General features: G+C 31.2%; 1 protein-coding gene across 3 annotated transcripts in view; it reads left to right on the top strand.

Moving 5' to 3' along the window:
- The window catches only part of LOC116184859 (mucin-19-like), a 99,626-nt gene that overhangs the window by 936 nt on the left and 77,930 nt on the right, over positions 1-20,760 (top strand). For all 3 annotated transcript variants that reach the window (XR_004151680.1, XR_004151679.1, XM_031514680.1), the window contains exon 2: positions 20,702-20,759. Coding sequence is in view for 1 of the 3 variants with exons in the window: in XM_031514680.1 (XP_031370540.1) it covers positions 20,702-20,759 (58 nt within the window). In the remaining 2 variants the exon portion in view is untranslated. The remainder of the gene's footprint in view (positions 1-20,701; position 20,760) is intronic.

Below are 20,760 nucleotides of genomic sequence, written 5' to 3'. Positions count from 1 at the left end.
TTTTTTTCTTTTTTTTTTTTTGGAATTGGTGGGACAACGTAATTTTACCGGCGGTTAATTGGAAAGTTCGTTTGGTCCGGGGGGCGAAACGTTGTTTACGCGACGTGGTATCTTCATTAAATCGACGCCGCGTGGAAAACGAAGGGAAGTTATAATTGGTGTTCTCGTGGTGTCATCGCACGAGACGAATTTTCGTGGACGCGACGTTGAAAAAGAGAAGCAGAGGAACGCCGCGCTGAAACGCGTTCTCCCTAATGTTGTCGCGTGTTTCGAGAAGAGAGAGTAGAAAACGACGAATCTTCCTCCGCTCCGTTCTCGCGTTCCTGCATACAAGTAGGTGTTTCTGTTTCTCTTTCTTTGCCCTTTTTTCTTTTTTCCTTCTTAATAGAGTAAAATTTTCAACAGTCGTCAACGTACGTATCGTTCGAAAAATATGTGAATGATCTTTAATGAAATATTAATTTTATTATACCATATACTTTGAAAGGATATTTGATAAGTCTGTTTCTTTGTAGAAAATAAAAGGAAAATCTTTTAGTTCTTTTGATTTTTCTAAAAATTATTTTTCTAAGCTAAAAAAATATTAATTTATCCACAATTCTTCGAATATCTAAATTTAAAGAGGATATTTTATATTTTTAGTATATAATATATCGACGTAATAAATGATAATGTTAGTTGCATTTGTTGATAATATCTTTTTGCTTTATCGCGAAAAATAATTTGAAATTTAGTTGGCTTATGAAATATGAGAATTTATAAGTATATGCAATAAGTCTCAGTAGTATCATTCTACTTTATTGAGAATTTAACCATAAAAAATTGGCGTGATAGTGTCTCGTGACCCGTATAAAGAAGCAAGATGATGTTTGATATTTATTGTACATGGAGCAGATATTATTAACCCGGTGATAGCTGCCCTCGTGTCTGACACGAGCTATTCCTGATTCGTTTGTGGACAGTACGGTTCATCTGGTTTGTTATCAAACTGACCGATTTGTTTGACAATTCGTTTTGTTGAAAGATATTTTTATATGGAATGTTTCGTGATTTGGAATTTTTAGAATTTAAAATAAAATGCAATAAATATGATAATTCCTATGGTTGAAAGAGGTAATTTAAAAAGTTTAGCGTAGATTTTGTTTTTATTTTATAAAAGGTTATTTTTCAGAGCTTTATTTTTTCCTTTTTATAATGTAGTTCTTTCTTTTTTTTCATTTCGTTCATGATATCGAGAATTATAAATTATGTAATAGAAGAACGAATACATTTTAATTATATCAAAAAAAATTCAATTCTTTTTATTTGTCGATATCGTTTATATTTTTTTATATGAAAAATTAATTTAAAATTAAAAATATTATCAGAAGAAACAATTATAAATATTTATTATTTTCATACAAATAAATATTTCAATCAAATTTAATTAAAATATAATTTTCTACCTCTGATTGTCAAAATAATTTTAATCGTATTAATTTTTCATTTTCATCCTTATCAATCGTATTTTCATTTTTCATTTTCCACCTTTATTTTTTTTATATTAATTTTAATATAATTTATATGTGAATTTTACACGAGAAATTAGTATGAAATTAATGTGATATTTTTATCCATTTCATAATTGTGATATATTACATAATAAATTGTAATCGTTCTTCTATCTTTCATAATAATATCTTTCATATTTTTATACGACAATTCTACATCATGGGTTGATCAGTAACAATTGATCTCGATCAAAATGATCTATAATATGTACATAACCTCTTGTTACTTTCTGTTCAATAATTCTCTGTGCCCTAAACTTTACTATTGTAACAATCTATATCATAAAACTTTCAAATCATATTTTCCATCATTAAACTTTCAAACATCAAATTTAATAATAGATCTAATTTAAAATAATAAACGAAGATTTTAATAGAGATTTTAATAAATAATTCTTGATAAATCTAATGATATATAAGATATTTTAATATTCTATTTTTACAAATTCCTAAAAAAAAAACAAAATCAAATTCAAAAATTTAATACAAAAAAGAATTAATTCTATCCAATAAGATTCTATCCAATTACATGAATATTCAAACACAATAAAAGAATACAAATATATTATACAATAATTAATACTTATATTTAAAAATAAATAGAATCAAAAAATCTGGTTAAATTAAATTTAAAAAAGATTACATTAATTTAAAACTGTTAAATGAATTCATTAAATTTTCAATCATAAAATCATGCGAAAATACGTAAAATTACGTAACGAGCGAATATTTTGGATGAATCTTTTTCCCTTGATCTCGTGGTCGTTGCACCTCGCGCTTAATTTGAATCGCGAGCCAACCATTTGCTGTAATTACGCCATGTAAATGAAGTCCATTAACGTTATCGTTCGAAGACCACGGAAGCACGCGAACCACTGTTTACAAAATACGATTTAAGACCGACGTTCGCCAGCTTTGCCGATGACGCGATTTTCCCCGCCCTTCCGATTTCTTTCAACGATGATCGTTTGCACGTGTTACGTATATTCGTGGTCGAGGGATCTAGCACACTGACCTCTCTCATAGAATCGTTAATATCGCGAGATCTAACTGCAACAATTTTTGTCTGACTTCATTTTTAACATTTTTTTTTTCGTTCGTGATGTTCTACATATAAGAGATATTTTTTGTGTAGATGTTTTTAATATTTAAACGTTAGTTTTCTATAAGATATTTGATAAAGATATTTGATCAATTATGAATATGTGTAAAAAAAAGAAAGATCAATTTTTTTTCTTACTTTTTAATAATTGCAAAAATAAGAAATCTGATATTTCTTCTAACACGTTTCTAATTAAAATTTATTTTATTTATCGGGATTAAAAATATTGTATCATAAAAAATCGAAGATAGATATTAGAAGAAGATTCATCAAAAAATATATATTTATCTTTCCACAAAAATTAAATAGAGCAAGAAAAAGAAAAAAAGATAAAATGCGAAAATAGAAAGTAAAAAGAAACCATCACAATTCTTCCATTCTCCCAATTCTATTTCCACTATTCTATTTCATTTACTACCCTATAAAACGAGGTAACACAATCCCTTTTCCCAAACGTACATTCCCATTAATTTGCCAATCTTCCCAGAAATAAAACTCCAAGCCTACAACCTCGCCTCAAAAAATCACCAACCCTCGTCGTAAATGTTCCGAACGTTCACCGTAGACTCCACAGTGGATAGAGGACGGTCGATGGTCAGACAGCTTTGGCATCGCAAGCCAACGATGTGTACGAGTCCGATAATAATACATAGATCGGTCGGCAGTGGTGCGGAGGTAAACATTTACCGAAGGAGCACAGACTCGGCCGAGCACAGATTCCGGGTGTGCACCTCACGTTCATACATCGGTATCAGGTCGCCTGGTGCTGTGGCCAGCAAAATTAGCCGGGCCTTTCCCAGACAACGTATGCCTGTAGGCAGTGTACTCGTGCAAACTTTCTGCCTGTGCCACGAATATGCGCGTTGTAAGATATACACGGTGTCTCATTTGGCCAATTAGCATTGATTCTTTAGATGTTAATGGATTCATCTTCTAATTTTTTTTTTTTCTTGTTTGAGTTGGAGGGAAATCTGTTTATACATGAATTCTATTCGTATGAAAATTTTAACGATACTAATACAATAATTGGAAATAGGTATGATGAAATTAAGTTATTTTAATTGGAATTAAAATGAAAATACATACATAAATTATTTCAGTTACGTACTTTGAAATACTTTGCTAGATGAGAAGTTTCAGAAAAATTTAAAAAGGGTAAAAAGGGACACTAGAATTGGTCGATCGTTTCTCTTTCTCGATAAAGAATATCTCTGATTGTTTTGGTCGATAGTTTTAAGAAAGGTTTCTCGAGGAAACGAATAGTTTTCTCTCGTCCAATGGAGTTCTTTAAAGATCTGCACTAAAGATGGGCTATGGATATACGATATCTTCTTCTTTTTGAACTTTCCTTGGTGAAAACTAGTGGAAGAGGATTTCTGCGGACGGTTGAATCTTAATATGCGCGATATATTGACTTTTCTATCGAATAAATTCGATAACAAAGTTTATTGGACTGCTATATATTTTTCTCTCTTTAATATTTCCTTCCTCGATAGAATATATTATAGATTCTTTTATCGCGTTGAAATAGTTGAATATTTTTTTTTATTTTTTCTATTTATCTTTTTAATTTTGTTTTCAATCGACTTTTTCCAAAATAATTCCCTTCGAATATCAGTTTAAAGACGCATTACCATTGATTATCTTATCCTCTCCATTTTTCTAGACTTTGTTTTTTCTCGAGATATTTCAATTTCGATCGAAATTTCGTATATTTGATATTGAATTCCATTTATAAATAGTGGAATTAACTTAACTTTCGATAGACTTATCCCGATATAAAGCATCAAAACTATAACTCGAAAACTTTTTATTCGTATCATAAATCTTATTTTGAAACAATTGGTCTCATTCGCAAACATCCGATCGTCAACTTTCTTATTTAAGGCTGACATTTAATCGTTGACTTCAACGGAATTATTTTACGTAATAACGACAATTTCGTCGATCGACGGGCATCTCTGTAACGGCGTAAGTAAACGATGCGAGGTACGCCGACGGCGAGACGCATGATAAATTTAGATGGAGTACAACATGTTTGCGTTCCACTTCCTAGACGCGAAATCGAACAAGTTGGTCTTTAAGCTTCCCCCGTGACATCCGCGCAGGACGTGAACTTTGAACAAATTCAGAGATTCGTTCGACGATTCCTTAATTCGTAAACTTTCTAAATATTTGACGGAATTAATTTTCATCGTGATTTGTATTAAGCAAATTGAGGAGACGATAAGATCATTTTGTGGGATTAATTTTTGCTAAAGATAAAAAAAACTTGGAGAAAAATAGTATAGAAATTTCAATATATTAATTTTATCGTTCTTAAAGATAGAGTGTGAATACGTAAAAAAATAAAGTTTGGAGGGAAAACTAGTTTTTATTAACTCTGCTTCGTATATTTGTATTCTACACGTGTATTTATTGTTATTTTAAAATACAATTATTAGATTCTTTCGTATACAAATATTTAGAAGAACAGATGAAAAATATACAAAAATAAGAATAATATGGATCTATAAGAAAAATAAATTCTTTCCTTCTTGCATTTATCAAATCGTCTCTCTTTCATTTATCGTCAAAAAATTTTCTCCAAATATTGAAACTTGTTCAAACAAAAGTATAATAAACAATAAGAGAAGAAAAGATACGTTCTTCTTGGCCGCCGTCCTACATAAATCTCTCGAATCTCCGGAGGAAAGGATACCTGGAGGAAATTCTAATCATACAGGGGAAGAATGAACGCGAAAAACTCTTGCGATTTTTTTAAAATAAATAAAAATAAAGCTTTCGAAACACGTTTGCACGCTTATTCGAGGATAATTGTCGACGGATGAGACAAATTAATTTTCTTAAACGGAAGAAGCCGATGAAACTGGATATTGGAAACTATTCTCAAAGTTGGGTAATATCCAATTAATAAATTTCTCTGTTCCCTGAAAAGGCGGATGCGAGGTCGAAACAGCTTGAACGCGATTAAACGTTAAGATTCAACGAGGATAAGAGACGCCTCGAAATGGAGGATAGGAAAAGAAGAAGAAACGAGGAAGGGAGAAGTGGAGTTGAAGATAGAGAAAAAGATTTAACGGCTCTTCTGAATATTTCAAGACGAGCTGTTGCCGCGGAACGATTTAATTGAGCGTTTTCCTCTTACCCTCTCGTGCAGCCCTTTCGGAGGAATGCCAACTGGAAATGCATATGCATCCACGACTCGCGAGCTGTGCATCCAATTGCACAATCCGGTATTAAATGAGAGAAGACACGCTTCTTTTAACATCGTTTCGATGGTAGTGGGATTTATAGGATGTGTGTATGTTCGGCTTGAAATGTGTGGATGTCGAGGATGGTGAAGGATATATGATTTTTGCGATGGGTTTAAACGAATATATTTTATTCTGTAGAAGAGGATAATTATATTACGTGTAATTTAATATAATTATATTATATTAGCAGAAAGAAACATAAATATTTTATTTATTACGATGAATTGTATAAAAAATAAATAATCTAAAAATAAGAAAGTTTGAACGTTATATAATATATAAAAGAACATTATTATTCAAATGTTCGAAGGTATAATTTTCTATAATTAAAATTTGTTGAATAATTTTGCAATAATAATTAGAAGAATTAACATTATTTTTTAAAAATTAAAGTAATGATCACGCTTCATTAAAAAAAAATTTTTCTTCGTTTAATACAAAATTACAAATAATAAGCAATTAGCGAGATAACGTCAGAGCAACTTCCTCATTTTCCTGAAACAGTGTACTCCACGCGATTTCTCGCGCCAGTTTAATAAATCTCAATAAACAAACTACCACCCATCATCATCCCCTAATGTTCTAAGCGGCGGCGCGTTCATCGGTTTAAACAGCTCGCGACAAATTGCACGTTAACTACTAGGAGGGTCTCATGATAAAAGCGGTATCGTGATAATACCCGGGCTTTTCATTGCGCCATGCCAGGACAATAAATTATGTTCGCCGAGAGGCCAGCCAGTATTTGGCCAGTGCTTTGTGCTCATGTTGAACGTCGACGATGCATAACCGGCTAACGAGTCGGGTAGCATCCACATTTGATGCCTCGACGTTGCCATCGGATACAGGTGTTTCCGATAGCCTCGTGGCAGAGACCCACCCCCCTCCTCTCCGATTCGATCGCGTACATTTTGTCCCATCGTGAAATTTACATCGAGCAGCATGCTTAGTAGCAGTCCTCGTGGAAATATTTTCGCTTGTCCGCCTGTTACAACTGATATCTATTGTGCTTGGGTTTTAATAGCGCATCGTGGGGGACGTTCGTTTTAATCGTGTATGGACGAGGATGCATAATGTAATACGGAGTATTGTTGAGGTTATGAATGTTCATCGTACGAAAGAGTGGATGTCTCTAATTTTTTATCAAAACAGTATTAATATGTGTATTGAAAATGTTTATTGGTGGTCAAATATTTCTTAATTATATTAAAAATGAGATGAGCTTGTTTCAAAAGTTTTTTCTGTCGTCAGATTTTGTAATTACAATGATTTATAGTTATTAAATTATTCGAGATTGTTACAACAAATATTATTTACGAGGAGATAAAATTACTTGAAGAAAGTGGATGAACATTTCATTAAGTGGATTTAATTATCGATGCATGTTGTCAATCCTATGTAAAAATGCTATTTGAGAAAGAAGCATGCCAATCTGCTAAGTATCGAACAAATTACAACAAATTCATAGGAATTGATGAAAATAAAAAACAAAAAACTTTAGTATGTAAAACATGTCGATATTTCATTCCGATTCAAAGTCATCATCGTGTATATACGATTCTAGAAGATATTATTTTCATTTCATTCCATTTAGCTGTTGTTCCTCTTCATTCTTTCCTCGTTGTTTCGCTCTCCACTTACATACGTGTATATCCAAAGAGAGAACGTACCGATGGATACTCCAGAGGGAGCATGGACGAAGACCTCGCAGCTATATTTAAACAGACTCGTAGACATTGCCTCGAGTCTCTTTTTTCCATCCAACATGCCACGAAGAAGCATCTGGCGCATGGTTTCGAAAAACTGCACAACTATGACAACCAGCGTCCTCATGAAAATCGCGGAAACAAGAAAAGCGTGACACGATTTTCTCGCTGCTTCACCCGTACTCGCTGGCTTCGAATGTCGTGGAACGTTTCTCGAGAACTGACGCTTTTATTTATTCATGCGTATATTTTATTTGCCTTTCGATGATAACTCGAGTTACCGCTTGAATTAATTCAATTATGAAATATATATTCCTACAAGAAATGGAATTAATATTAGTTTTTAGAAAATGAAAAATTTGATGGCCTTGCAAATTCCAAATCATGAGATATTTGGAATGAAATTGAAAGAATAGTTTTTTAAAACAATGATTTTGTTTATCTGTCAAAAGAAGGTAAATGAATATTGCAATAAATACGCGAGCAATCAACAAATAAATGATTTAAATTAATTTTAAAGATTTTTCTAAACTATCGCTCTATTTTTCTGGTTTCAAAAAATGAGCATACGAAACAACTTACAGAAGCAATATTATATTGAATATTTTAGACGATATTCTTTTATGAAACTATTTAATATTTCCAAAATGCAACGACACACAAGAAGAAGAGTACACAAAAAAAGCTGCGTCGCATTTTTTTTTGGTGAAATCAAATTGGCACAAGACAATGTGCAGCATATATGTTGGTCGATGAAACAGGCGTTTGAAAACCGTAGCGGAAGGAGTGTTCAAATGTCGCTGTCTTGTTAGCGACGACCAATATTTGCCGACAGAAACGACAATAACGTGGTCCGCAAACATAGCTGATCTCGCGGATCAATTGTCCGCATTGAAATCAATTTTGAAATTCCTATAGATCGGTCTATTGAGCGATGTCGTTGGATCTAGTTGTTAAAATCACAATTATTTAACTAGCACGATTTTTTTTATTATAATATTGATTGATAAAAATGACAAATATAGATCTTTATAGATATTATAGATATATGATATAATAATTCGTAGATCGAGAATAGATAAAGAAAGAAAGTGAAAGTGGATATAATTGAAGAGAATAATCGTTTTATTTTAAACAAATTAATCTGTTAAATTTTCGATGAATATATCGATTGAATATAAATTTGTGAATGAATATTTTATACAGGAAAATAAATAAAATAAATATGTTAGTGGTTTAGTAATTTGTTTTTATGTTTTTATGAAAAATGAAATTTTAATATATTCTCAATGTTTATTTATGATTCTTTTTTAATTCATTTGGTTTATAAGTAAGTAATTGAATGTACATATGAAAATATTTTATGAAATATCAAGTATCATTTGTATATCATTCACAAATTCACAAGACAAATAATTAAAGATAAAATATGTCAAGAAAAGTAATGCAAATCATTGGTTTTGAATGATTTCGAGATTTTCAAAGAAAGAATGCTTTAAAAAGAATTTACATACTTCATTTTAAAAGTGACTTAAGTGCATTTCTATTTATACGCGAATTTCTTCAGAAAGCCGAGCCAAGGATATTCAATCTTTCGTTTCAGCCAGAGCTTTCACTTAGTATTAATTAAACTCTGCCCGTTGTCATTCCGTGGTAAAATAAATAGCCCGAACTAAAAGCTACGCGTGAGTTTGCAAGGTGTCTGAGAAATTGGCAAAGCACCACGAAATCGGCGTCCGTACATTGCTCTTCCCATGACTCGACGAAATTCGAACCACTTTTTATTCCGTTAACCGTTTCATTTTGATGAAACACTATGCCGTAAATTTCTCGTTTACCAGATCTGTTGATTTTTCGTTCAGGGAACAGGATGTTGATCCTCGCAATACTGTATCTCTGGCGGAAGAATGTTCTCTCTGCATACAAGAGAAAAATACGATTCCTTGATCCAATGCTTCTTCATTTTTTCAAATACTTTCTTTTTCTATTGTAAATTTTTCAAACAAATGAAAAAAATGATTTCATGATTTTTCTAGTATAGTATAATAGTAGTTATTTAAAATATTTTAAATATTTTATTAATTTTTTTAAAATATTTTGCATTTTCTTGATATATATATTTTTAGAAATTAGAGTGATATTGTGTAGATTATGGAAGAAGTTATCAATTAGATTTTATTCGTGTAAAATAATTAAAATATAGAAGAAATTTGAAGACACTATTATCTGCTTAAACTAAGTAAATGAAAAATTAAAAAATCTTTAAATTCATTGAAGGAAATTGAATAGAACGTTCAAAGAAGTTTGTTCAAACTTTGATACAATACAATACAAGAATGAATAGAATTGAAAAATAAATAATTTAAAAATAATTTAAAAGAAGATATAAATAGGTGTTATTATTATAATGCTAAAAATTAAATTCTTTTAGAAAAAAATTAATATTTTTACATCTCTCTTTTCACCACTTATCCTTCTTTGTACCTTTCTGTATTTTATGCAGACACTTTAATACACCATGTCTGCAAATATTTGTTTTCAAGAGTTGAATTGCCAACTATCTCTTGAATGATCTGGCAAGAGCAAGTAGACAGATCTCAGATGGCTTTCCCTCGGGAATGCATCGCGTTTGCAAATTGTACATTCTCCTTGGCGTATGTCGTACTAGAATTTTCTTCGCTAATATTGAATAATATCTGACCATTGAGTGAAAACGAAAGATATACGAAACGAGAGCGATACCGGTCGTAATAAATAAAAGTAAAAATATCGAGTATGAAAAATTAATCATTCAAAAGTGATATGTTAAATGTTAAAGCGTGCAAAGTTGAAAATGTGGTGAATCGAGAATGGACGTTTCTTCTTCTCGTGACGGATAAATAATTCGAAGAAGGAAAGCAGAAATGGAAACATTGGATGGTATTAAATAATAAAATTCACGAAGTTGAAAACGTCGCGAAATAGTATAGTAGACAGAATTTGACGTTCTATCCACTCCATTATTTACCTCGACCAGGCACGACAATACTGAAGAATTGAGCACAGAGAGAGCTATGAAATATGTATCATCATCAACTTTCTTCTCTTTTTAAATCGTATTGCGAATTAATGATTAGATCAATATATATTAAAAATGTATTAGTTTTTATCTTTTCAAAATCTTTTAATTTTAAATTTTATCAACGGAAACAAATAATTGCCTCTTCGATATTTTATCGATTTAGACGAACTTTTTATTTGATTATTATTATTATTGTAGGAACGAAATAATAAATGAGAGAAATCAACAATCGATTCGATACTGCATTCTTTCTTTTGGCTGAAAATTTATTGTTAGTTTCCTTCGAAAGAAAGTTAAATTTTTAAGGAAGAAAGTTAATTATTATTTGTTTTAAAATAAAATTTCAAATTTCAATTTATCTAACAATAAAAATATCTCATAGAATGATAAAAGTGCTTTTAAATTTATTATTTCAAAAATTGTTCAATCACGAAAATATCACGATGATTCAAAAATTAAAATATTCCTCCATAGTTTTCTATACTTATATCTTGATTTCTATAAACAAAATTTTAATCAATTTACTTTGAAATATATTCTTAATTGAATCTTTAGCTTTTCTTTAGTCTTTTCAATATCTCAATCTTTTTATTTTATATGTTAATTATATATTAATTAACATACATGTACTTTAATTAAGTTATTAAATAACTTAACGATAAATACAAAAAAAACATTAGTTTATTACCAATAAATTATCATTATAAATACAAAAGGATTTTGCTTTCAATAAGAATTTGATTTTATAATTTTCAGACAGAAGAAGCATTAAAATAAAAAAAATAAATAATCACGTATAGCTTATCGATTAAAAAGAAATCATCAAAGTGTTATTCAGCTTGATTTATCGATTCGTAAGAGCATCGAGAGGCTCGACGTCCCTGATATCGAAACTCGGTAGAATCTTCGGCCGCAACTTCCGGCAACTTATACGGCACCGGAAGTTTTCCAATTACGCGGCGAAGCCGTTGCTGTTTCTCCGTCGAAGCATTTAGTTCTTGACATTCTCTCGTCGCCACTTTCGCGGCGGCAAGGCTTTTCATTGAAAGACTTTTGCGCCACTCGCTATGATCTCGAGAAACTTCATTAAATATCTTCAGCTTCCAATTGCTTGCCACGCAAAACTGAAATTAATTGGACACATTACGCGTTAATATTATGTGTTTGTATCGTATTTTTGCATGATCGATAAGTGGAATATTTTATTTTTATTGAATCAGTGATTGAACTGTTTTCTTGATAACGAAACACAATTTTTAAGTATATAGAAATTATAAATTTAAGCAGTAAGCTTTTAATGCAATGAATGGAATGTAATATATTTTCATTTGTTGTCGATTCGCATTGCTTTTTTTCATGTAAAGTTTTGAGACAGTTTTGTATAGTTTTATTTAGATCATTGTGGCAAATTAGTTATTGTTTTGCAATTATTTTTTAATAAATTAATTCCAAATTTTGATAATAAGTGAATATTGTTTTTTGGTAATTATATAGTTTGATACAAAATATTAAATTATTTTGTTGTATTAATCGACAAAAATATATTTCGTGAAACGTAGTATAGAGGATCTGCTTCGACAGAAAATGTAATACATCGATTTGTTTTGTTCACGAATAGAATTAAATGTTGCGTAAGAAGGAGGATAAACCAGGAAGTGAAATCGAAGGTGCATACGATTCTTGCCAAAAATCCGCCCTGAAAATGTCATACGGGATTCACTTTCGACGTACACGTGTCAGGCGAACCACCCAGAGAGGTTGAAATCGTTTCCTTGATTCATGCATCGAAATACTGAAAAACTTGGCCGAGCTCCAACGTGTGAAACGTGAAATAACAACCGGTAGAAATGAATCGTTGAACAGGCCTAATCGGCATTTTATAAAGTAAACATTATCGCTTTCTTTCAATTATTTTTATTTCGAATAATGCGTGAAAATAAGATCTCAGTTTAATTAATTATAATTGTTATTTTACTTCCATATTTTATTTCGATTTTATTTAAGTATTAATATTATTTATTTTATTTAAATTCAAGAGGATAATATATTTATATAAATGTCATCGTGTTATATTATAACTCATTGCAAGCTTGCATATTATAACAATATCACAATATTATAATAATTAAGATACAATAGTATTATTTATTGCAATAATAAAATAAAATCAACATAAAACATTATACAATGTGTTTAAAATCCAAGGTAATATTTTACAATTTAAAGTAATGAATTTTATTTCCAAATTTTAAAAACATTTGTTATAAAAACGTTTATAGAAAGATATATACATAAGCAATTTTTTATATAAAAAGTATTTTACATTAAAGAATGTTATAGGATAATATAAAAATAATATAATTTTTAAAATATCGAATATTTACAAAATAAAAAAAACAAATAGATATTTTCATTTCAATCAAAAACAATTTCAAATTACAATACAAAATTTATTTAACTTGGCGTATACGTATCTTTTTCAAGTGCTTGCAATGAGTTTACAAAGATTATCATAATCGCAACACGATACAAAATTAAACCCAAACAAAATGTGCTCCATGCATGCTTAAAGATCCATGAAATTCTAAGTGACAATTTTGTCGTCTATTCAGCTTTAAAAGCGGAAGAACCACGTATTTCCCTCGAACGAATATTACCAAGGTAAATTAAATTTCCTGCTTTCCCGATCCCATTTCCTCAGTGTTCTCGTGCCCGTAAAATGTAGCATTACTTTATCGTATTAATCCGTGCATGGCCGGAAACCGGAATAGAATCTCCGGCCGAGATCATTTCCGCAAAGACGACACGAAAATTCTCTCGATCCTTTCGTTGGATTATCTTACGTTAAAAATACGACAAATTGTGCCCTTTTTTTTCGCTTTTTTCGGTCTTCGAGCAAACCTTCTTTAACAGGAAATCGTGTTCCCCCCCCAAAGGAAGGAAATCTACGGTTCGTTACCTTTAATAAAAATGTCAGAAGACCGCAACTCGGGAGAAAGGAACACGGCAAAGATTATCGTTATTTATTTTCATATTCAAGGAATTTGTTTGCGCGTTACAGTGACCACGAGGTCACCAGAAATAGTGTGTAGTATATTTTAATCTGTCGCCATTTTGGTTTTTAAGGTATGCAAAGAGGTTCGTAACGTTGCTTACTCTTTATTTTACTTTGGAATTTGTAAAATGTTGTAAAAAGTTTTATCCAAATCTTAAATTTATCGTGGTAAATAAGAATAAGATAATAAGAAATAACAATTCCAAGCATAAGATATTAATAATAATTTGCATTATAATAAAAAATAGAGAAATTTGTATCATTTTCAATATCGAAATAGTTAGAAATAATTTCGACTTTAAATAATTTTTCCGGACTTTATAATCTAAAAATACTCTTCTCGTTAAACATAAAAACATTTAACAATTAAATATTAATTCGAATTTGACAATTTGAAACAGTGATTTTTCTTTTCCATTTTCTCGTATTTTTATTTCTTCGAATAATATTCCACTTAATACTTTCTAACTCTCTTTCTTTTTTAGGTAAGAAAGTAACTAGAAGCCGCAACTCGATATCTCATCGAATTCAATTTTATGATGGAATACACAATGTAATTTTGCAAAGACGACTCTAAGTTACCGAAGGTTGATGAATTGCATTCCGATGAGTTGACCGGGATAGACGGGTGTACAATATTTCCTTCTGGTATCCGTATTCCACGGATAAAACGTTGAAATAAATACAAAAGGCAATCTAACGCGAAATAACGTGACGGTTTGTTGCGGAAGAAAACGCGCGTCTGTCTCGGATAGAAGATAGATTAAATTTATGTAACCAACGCAAGGAGCGTACGAACTGTCTGAATACAACCGGCTATACTAATAACCCTTTCAACCGTGTGACGTATACGTATATACGTGGTAATATTAAATTTGCAATTACTTTGCCGCGTTCACGCGTACGAGCTTTCAACTTTTCATATCGTTCCGTGATACCGAGTAATTCGATAAAATGCAAATGTTTATTAAATTGCCAAGTGGCACAGTTGCCGTTTCCGGTATGGAATTCACCATGTTTTTCGTAAATAACGTTTAATGAATTATAACGTTATATTTCACGATGTTTTATTATGTTAAACGCGCTTCGATGTTCGATGCGTTAAAATGCAGATTTTGTTCGAAATGTGGGCGTAATATTTATGATTGTTAAATTTCCACGATGTTTTTCGTAATCATTAAGTATTTTTTTTTTTTTTTTTTTTGCAATATTTATGGTTCAATGGACATTGATATATATTTATAAAAAAGAAAGCTGTATTTTAGCTTTGTTATTCTTATGCTTTGTTCGCAAGCGCGAATGTATTTTTATCTATGACAGTTTTCTTTGGCCTCGAAGCAAGCCTTTTATAAATTGTCGAGTATCGACGCCATCTCTGTAATTTCAAGAAGAAGAAGAAACGGTGTTTTCGTTCCACGGAGTTCATGACAATTGGTGGCACGTCGTAAATTATAATGATGCGACCAGTTGACAGAGGTTAAATCAGACTGACACTCTTCAATTAGTCGGCCTCCCCTCGAGTTGCTATCGTTTAAATCGTATCGGGCGCCCACATCCTCATCAGTAATGCGGAGATTGATGAATCTGATACAAATACTCAGTCTTGCTTGTTAACGCATGATCGTTTATTTTTAAAAAGTTATATATACACGCATGTTATGGATATTTTTTTATTTCCATTTATTTTTCCCATTTTACAATTGCATTTGAAAAAAATTTTATAATTTAAGAAAGTTTTCGCGCCTGATAATTTGATATAAAAAACAAAACAGGAAAAGCATCGCCTCTGGATAGATATTCCTTCCAACAAATTGTGGCAAAAAAATATCACATTTAATTAGTTATTCAGAAGTAAATAATAAATAAAAAAGAAATAAATTATGTAAATCTTTTTGATGAATATTTATACATGAGATATTTCTTCAATGTATGCCATTAAATTCACGGATTATAACAAATAATCGGATTAAAAAGATCGATGTCAGAAACTACAATTAGTAAAATCGGTAAAGATTAAATTTGAAAATATTTTACATTTATCATAATTTATTTATATTCTACAATTGATTCCATTTTGAAATCGGTTTTATTGCATTTATGTAGCCGTTTAAACATTCTGTTTAAATGAAGAACTTCCGCGAATATTATGAATAGAGATAAGTTAATAGTTCTCATCTTTTACAAGCTATGTACAACGCGTATTATTACATCAAGAAATAGTACTTCAATTGGAATAGATCTTTTGCCACTCGATGTCCCATTATTCATACATTCTATTATTTAAACACGCGCTTATTCGTAGAGTTTATTAATCAAATATTATTCTATATAAGTTTTATCATATTATTTTATATTATCGTTGCGAAGACAACTAATATTAATTGTAAAAAGAAATAACGAAAATTTGAATTTGCTAAATAAATAGAATAATAAATAGAATAAATAATCTAATAAATAGAATATATAAAAATATAGAGTTTTATGTAATCTTTCTGCAATTATTACAATTACAATTATTTTGAAATATCTATATTGCATGAATATTGCATCTGAATGATGATATCTCTCATTCATGAAAATAAAACAGAGGTTCTTGCTTTTCCTGTTTAAAAATGGCCACACTGAACAAAAAAATGTAGTACAAAAACTCGAGCCAACTATTCCTATTTCGTCAACAAATATTTCACGCACAACATTCGACCGATGCAAACTCATCCAATCAAATTTGATCGGATCAAAACGATTATCCACCGATGCGTGGCTCTCTTTTAAACTGGCAGCTTTCCCTGGAAAACATTCAATTACAGGGAAGTGATACCCGGCTTCGAAGCCTCGAAACAAAAGTCGAGAGTGATGGAACGCGCATGAGGAACAACCGTTTCGCGGCCGTTGCGATTTATCTATCGATAAAGCGGGATCAAGGGGTGGAAAGCTGGTTTGCACGGTTCGGGTAAGGATGGCCAGGCTGTAAACAGCCATTTTTATGGACGATAAAGCAATATCGAAAGATTTCCCGGTCGAGCTGCTTTCAATTCGACCAGGCCAATAGAAAGCTTTTCGCCACGCCGGCGAAATATCGAGAAACGGAGGGCTAAATTGAGGGTGGAAACCTCTGGATTTCCGTCGAGAGAGGGATAGAACTTGGATACTCTGATGGATTAGCCGATGAATGGGCGATTCGTTCATCGATCTTTGATAAATTGGATCAGGCACGATCTCTTCGATCGTTCCTCGATCGTTCTTAGACTGTCAGGATAACAAAGGCATTCGTATCAATTTTCTCTTACGTTTACTTTTACTATTTTTCACAACATTTTACATATTTTTATTTTAATATTTTCACATGTTCGAAGAGGTTATTCATTTTTAAAAAGATCCCTGTCATTCTGGATTGTCATTCCACAATGAAACTCATTTAAATACCCGTTCATTGTTTCTTCTTTCTTCGACTTTTTTTTGTATTTCGATCGTTTGATTATTCTTCGTTTTTATTATTTTTTTCATTATTTCTCTTTGACGGAAATTTAAGAAGTGAAACTGTAAAAAGTTTAAGACAATTCTCGCAAATGAAAATAGAGTTTTTGACGGAATTATAAATCGCTTTACCGATATCACGTGAAATTTTTAATATTGTAATAGAGTAATCATGTATTTCACAAGATATCCTCAAGTATCTTCAGTGTAAGAATAGATAAGTAAATGTGTTTGACAATCGAATTTATATTTCACGATGATCTATAAAAGTTTCTGGTAGCTGACAAGGAAGAATGGTAAAAATGAACTTTGTGTGACACATGATTAATAAGTGGAAGAAATGTCACTATTTAAATATAGTGGAATTATATAACTCGTAGTTATCGATACGACTTTGAGATGATTATTTTTGGAAGACTTTTTAAAAATTATGATTTATTAGAATATTGATTATAAAAATGTTTTATTTTTTTCTCTTTCTATCTTTCGCACAACAAATATTCCGTTTACAATAGATATTTTATATTATCATATTCATCATATGATTAAATATTACATCATTCTCTATTTAACTTTATTTTTGTCATCTTGCATCTGCGCTGCAGTTATAGTTTTAACAACGTCATAGTTCTAACGAAAGATTATCTAATTTTTGAACAAATTATGTTCAATATATTCTACATTTTCTTTAAATTATTACAATTATATAATTATACGCACAATATTCAGATTAATTTTTCCAAAAATCTATTTTTTCTTTTATTTTTCTTTTATTTTTACAATTATATATTTAATGCACTAAGAAACATATTTACAAGATTTCTTAATATAACAAATATAAGAAGTGAAATCACAAGATTTAGTGGGAAGAGATTTTAATGCATTGTAAACTTTCGTCGAGAAAAGAATAAGCGTATTACGGAAACAAAATTTCCACAGCCAATTGCAAAAATTGTGGAAAAAGTATTTCACGTGCTCACAATTTACAACACGATTAAACGAACGACTGGTAAAGCCTATATAATGGATGCCTTAACAGGTTCTCGTTCTTGGCAAACGTTCTCCTTCTGAATTTAGCCAAAGACCATTTACTAAAATGTTTATGGTGACTTCTTGAACTAATATCGAAGTTTGGCATCAAAGCGCAGCCTGGAACTTCACTTAGTCGACCAGCATTTTAAGATAACCATTAATGAATTGATGGCAGGTAGAAAACCGATGCTCCATCTTGAAAGTTTTGTTTGAAAATTTGATGAGAAAATTTAAAGATTAAATTGCATATTTTTTGAAATCGTTAAATATCTGTGATTTTATTATAAAAATTAAAATAAATTTCGAAACTCGAAAGTAATTTTATCATTGAGTTTCGATTAAAATTTGAAATTAAAAATTAATTATCTAATATCAAAGATTTACTGTTTTATTATATTTAATTAAAAAATATGATATCATAGAAAAAAGATACAAAGCATTCTCGCTTATCATACAATAGTATCAAAGGATTCAAGATAAAAACGAAATACCCTACATTTCATCCAGCGACAAATGGATCATATTTTAATGCTTTAATTCAACAAACTACAAGATCTATAACCACGTAATCCTTGAAGCACAATATTAGCAACGACAGACCAAGATTTTTCAGGTGAAAGAGCCGCGATAATAGAGCAGATATAAAAAAAGAATCGAGAGGAGTTATCGTTTCCGGCCGCTTTCGGCACTTCCGTTGAAAAGAATCGTTTTAGCGGTCTTAAGGGACGTCCATTGTAATTCCATTATCACCTCCACCCGAATAGCATTAGCATAATAACGAACGGCACTTTTTGAAAGTTCGAGCACGGAGTCCTCTCCTCCCTTCCAGAGGAGGGATCTCATCTGAACACGATAGAACGCAAGATGCCGGAGCTTTAGAATGTAATTGAATTTAAATTGAAATTATGATCGCGTGGTTGGTGTCGTGTAAGCTTGGCTGGGTCCGAGTTCGCGCAAAGGAATCACGATGGGGTTGTAAACAATGGAAAAAATAAACAACGATGAACAAACACGTGTGAGTTCAAAGACAAGGGATAATTAATTGAACTAGTTTTCTGGCAACGTTTAGAAGCTTTGTTCAACGATTCGTGAACGTGGTAAAGAAAGTGGTACATTGTCTATGTAATATAAATTTTTCCAGATGTAAAGTTGATAGCAATTTTATGGTGGAGAATTTTCTTTGAATTCGGTGGATGCGAATTCGTGTAGATATTATCACGTGATTATTAAAACACAGAATTCGAAATATTATAAAAAATGGAACTTTAGAAATATCACTAGATCATAAAGTATTTTTATTTAAAATTTTATTATTTTATTTTAGAATTAATTTGTGAAGATAATGTGTAATGAAAAATTGTAATAATGTGTTAGAAATTCAACTTTTTCATGAATTCTTATCTTGGCAATTATTTAAAATTATCCATCTTTTACATTTTCAGCTTTTTCCATCAAATCGAGTAAGTTGTACAATTTTTAAATTATCAATATTGATTATTTTAAGAAAATAAAGGTAATTTCATTTATAATAATGTAAGTACAGCGTTCGAGTAAAAGAAATGGATGCATTTCTCGTTTCACCCGTTATACAGAAACAGGAAGGTTATTCCTCCCGGTCAGGTCGGGCCGTCTATTTCAAGCTTGAGGCAATTCGCCAAAATTATGTTAATTGTACGAATTTTCATTTCTAGACCATTCCTGAGCGATGCAGATTACAAAGATGTTCTGTCTTTTCGTATAATCTCTTATATTTATTATACATTTGCAATTATTGTGCTATTAGAGCACAGTATTTTTAACTATTGCTCATCGTAATTGAACTTTAGATTCATATATTTTCATTTATTCATATTCTGAATAATCTATGAAAATTCATTATGTAATTATTATTTAAATTGTATAAAAATAATTGAGATATAGATTTATAAATTATCAAAATATATAAATCATTTTATGACATATCAATTTTCATCTTTGTACTTTATTATAAAAGAAAAAAGAAACATAATTTTATAACGAAAATCACTCGAAAGGAATTAGAAACGAATCACGTATCATTACAAAGTAAAATTTTTCTCGAACGCTGTACTTTCTTCCGCCTTCTCGAAAAGAGAAAAATTGTTCCCGGTTACGCACAATGCTCCATTGTCATTCACCGCACGGCTTACCGGTCGCGTAATCGATGCCACATTTCACCAATAAAACGTTCGGTGACACGCGATTCTATCGCGGCGACGAGCGGCCACGCATAAATCTGCCTTGGAAAAAAAGAAATCGGGCAATCTCGATCGGTAATTTTGCTCGGCGAGTTCGCCGCAATCCGATTGTTCCGCGGCTCGTGGAACCCGAGCCGATCGACGTTTCCGGCACACGGCCCGCTTTTCGATCACCTTCGATCGATCCTGCGTAACGGTGCAGGGGATAAATGTTGTCCGATCGACCAGCTAACTGATTCACTGATTTCCAGGGTGACAGTGGCGCCTACCGATCAAGAGTCAACGTTGGAATCGGCGCCGGTGGTTTCGG

Source organism: Apis dorsata, unplaced genomic scaffold, assembly GCF_000469605.1.
Source record: "Apis dorsata unplaced genomic scaffold, Apis dorsata 1.3 scaffold_1104, whole genome shotgun sequence".
Classification (NCBI taxonomy): Eukaryota; Metazoa; Arthropoda; class Insecta; order Hymenoptera; family Apidae; genus Apis; species Apis dorsata.
The sequence above is the reverse complement of the archived record's forward strand: the minus strand, read 5'-3'. Positions and strand labels throughout refer to the sequence as shown.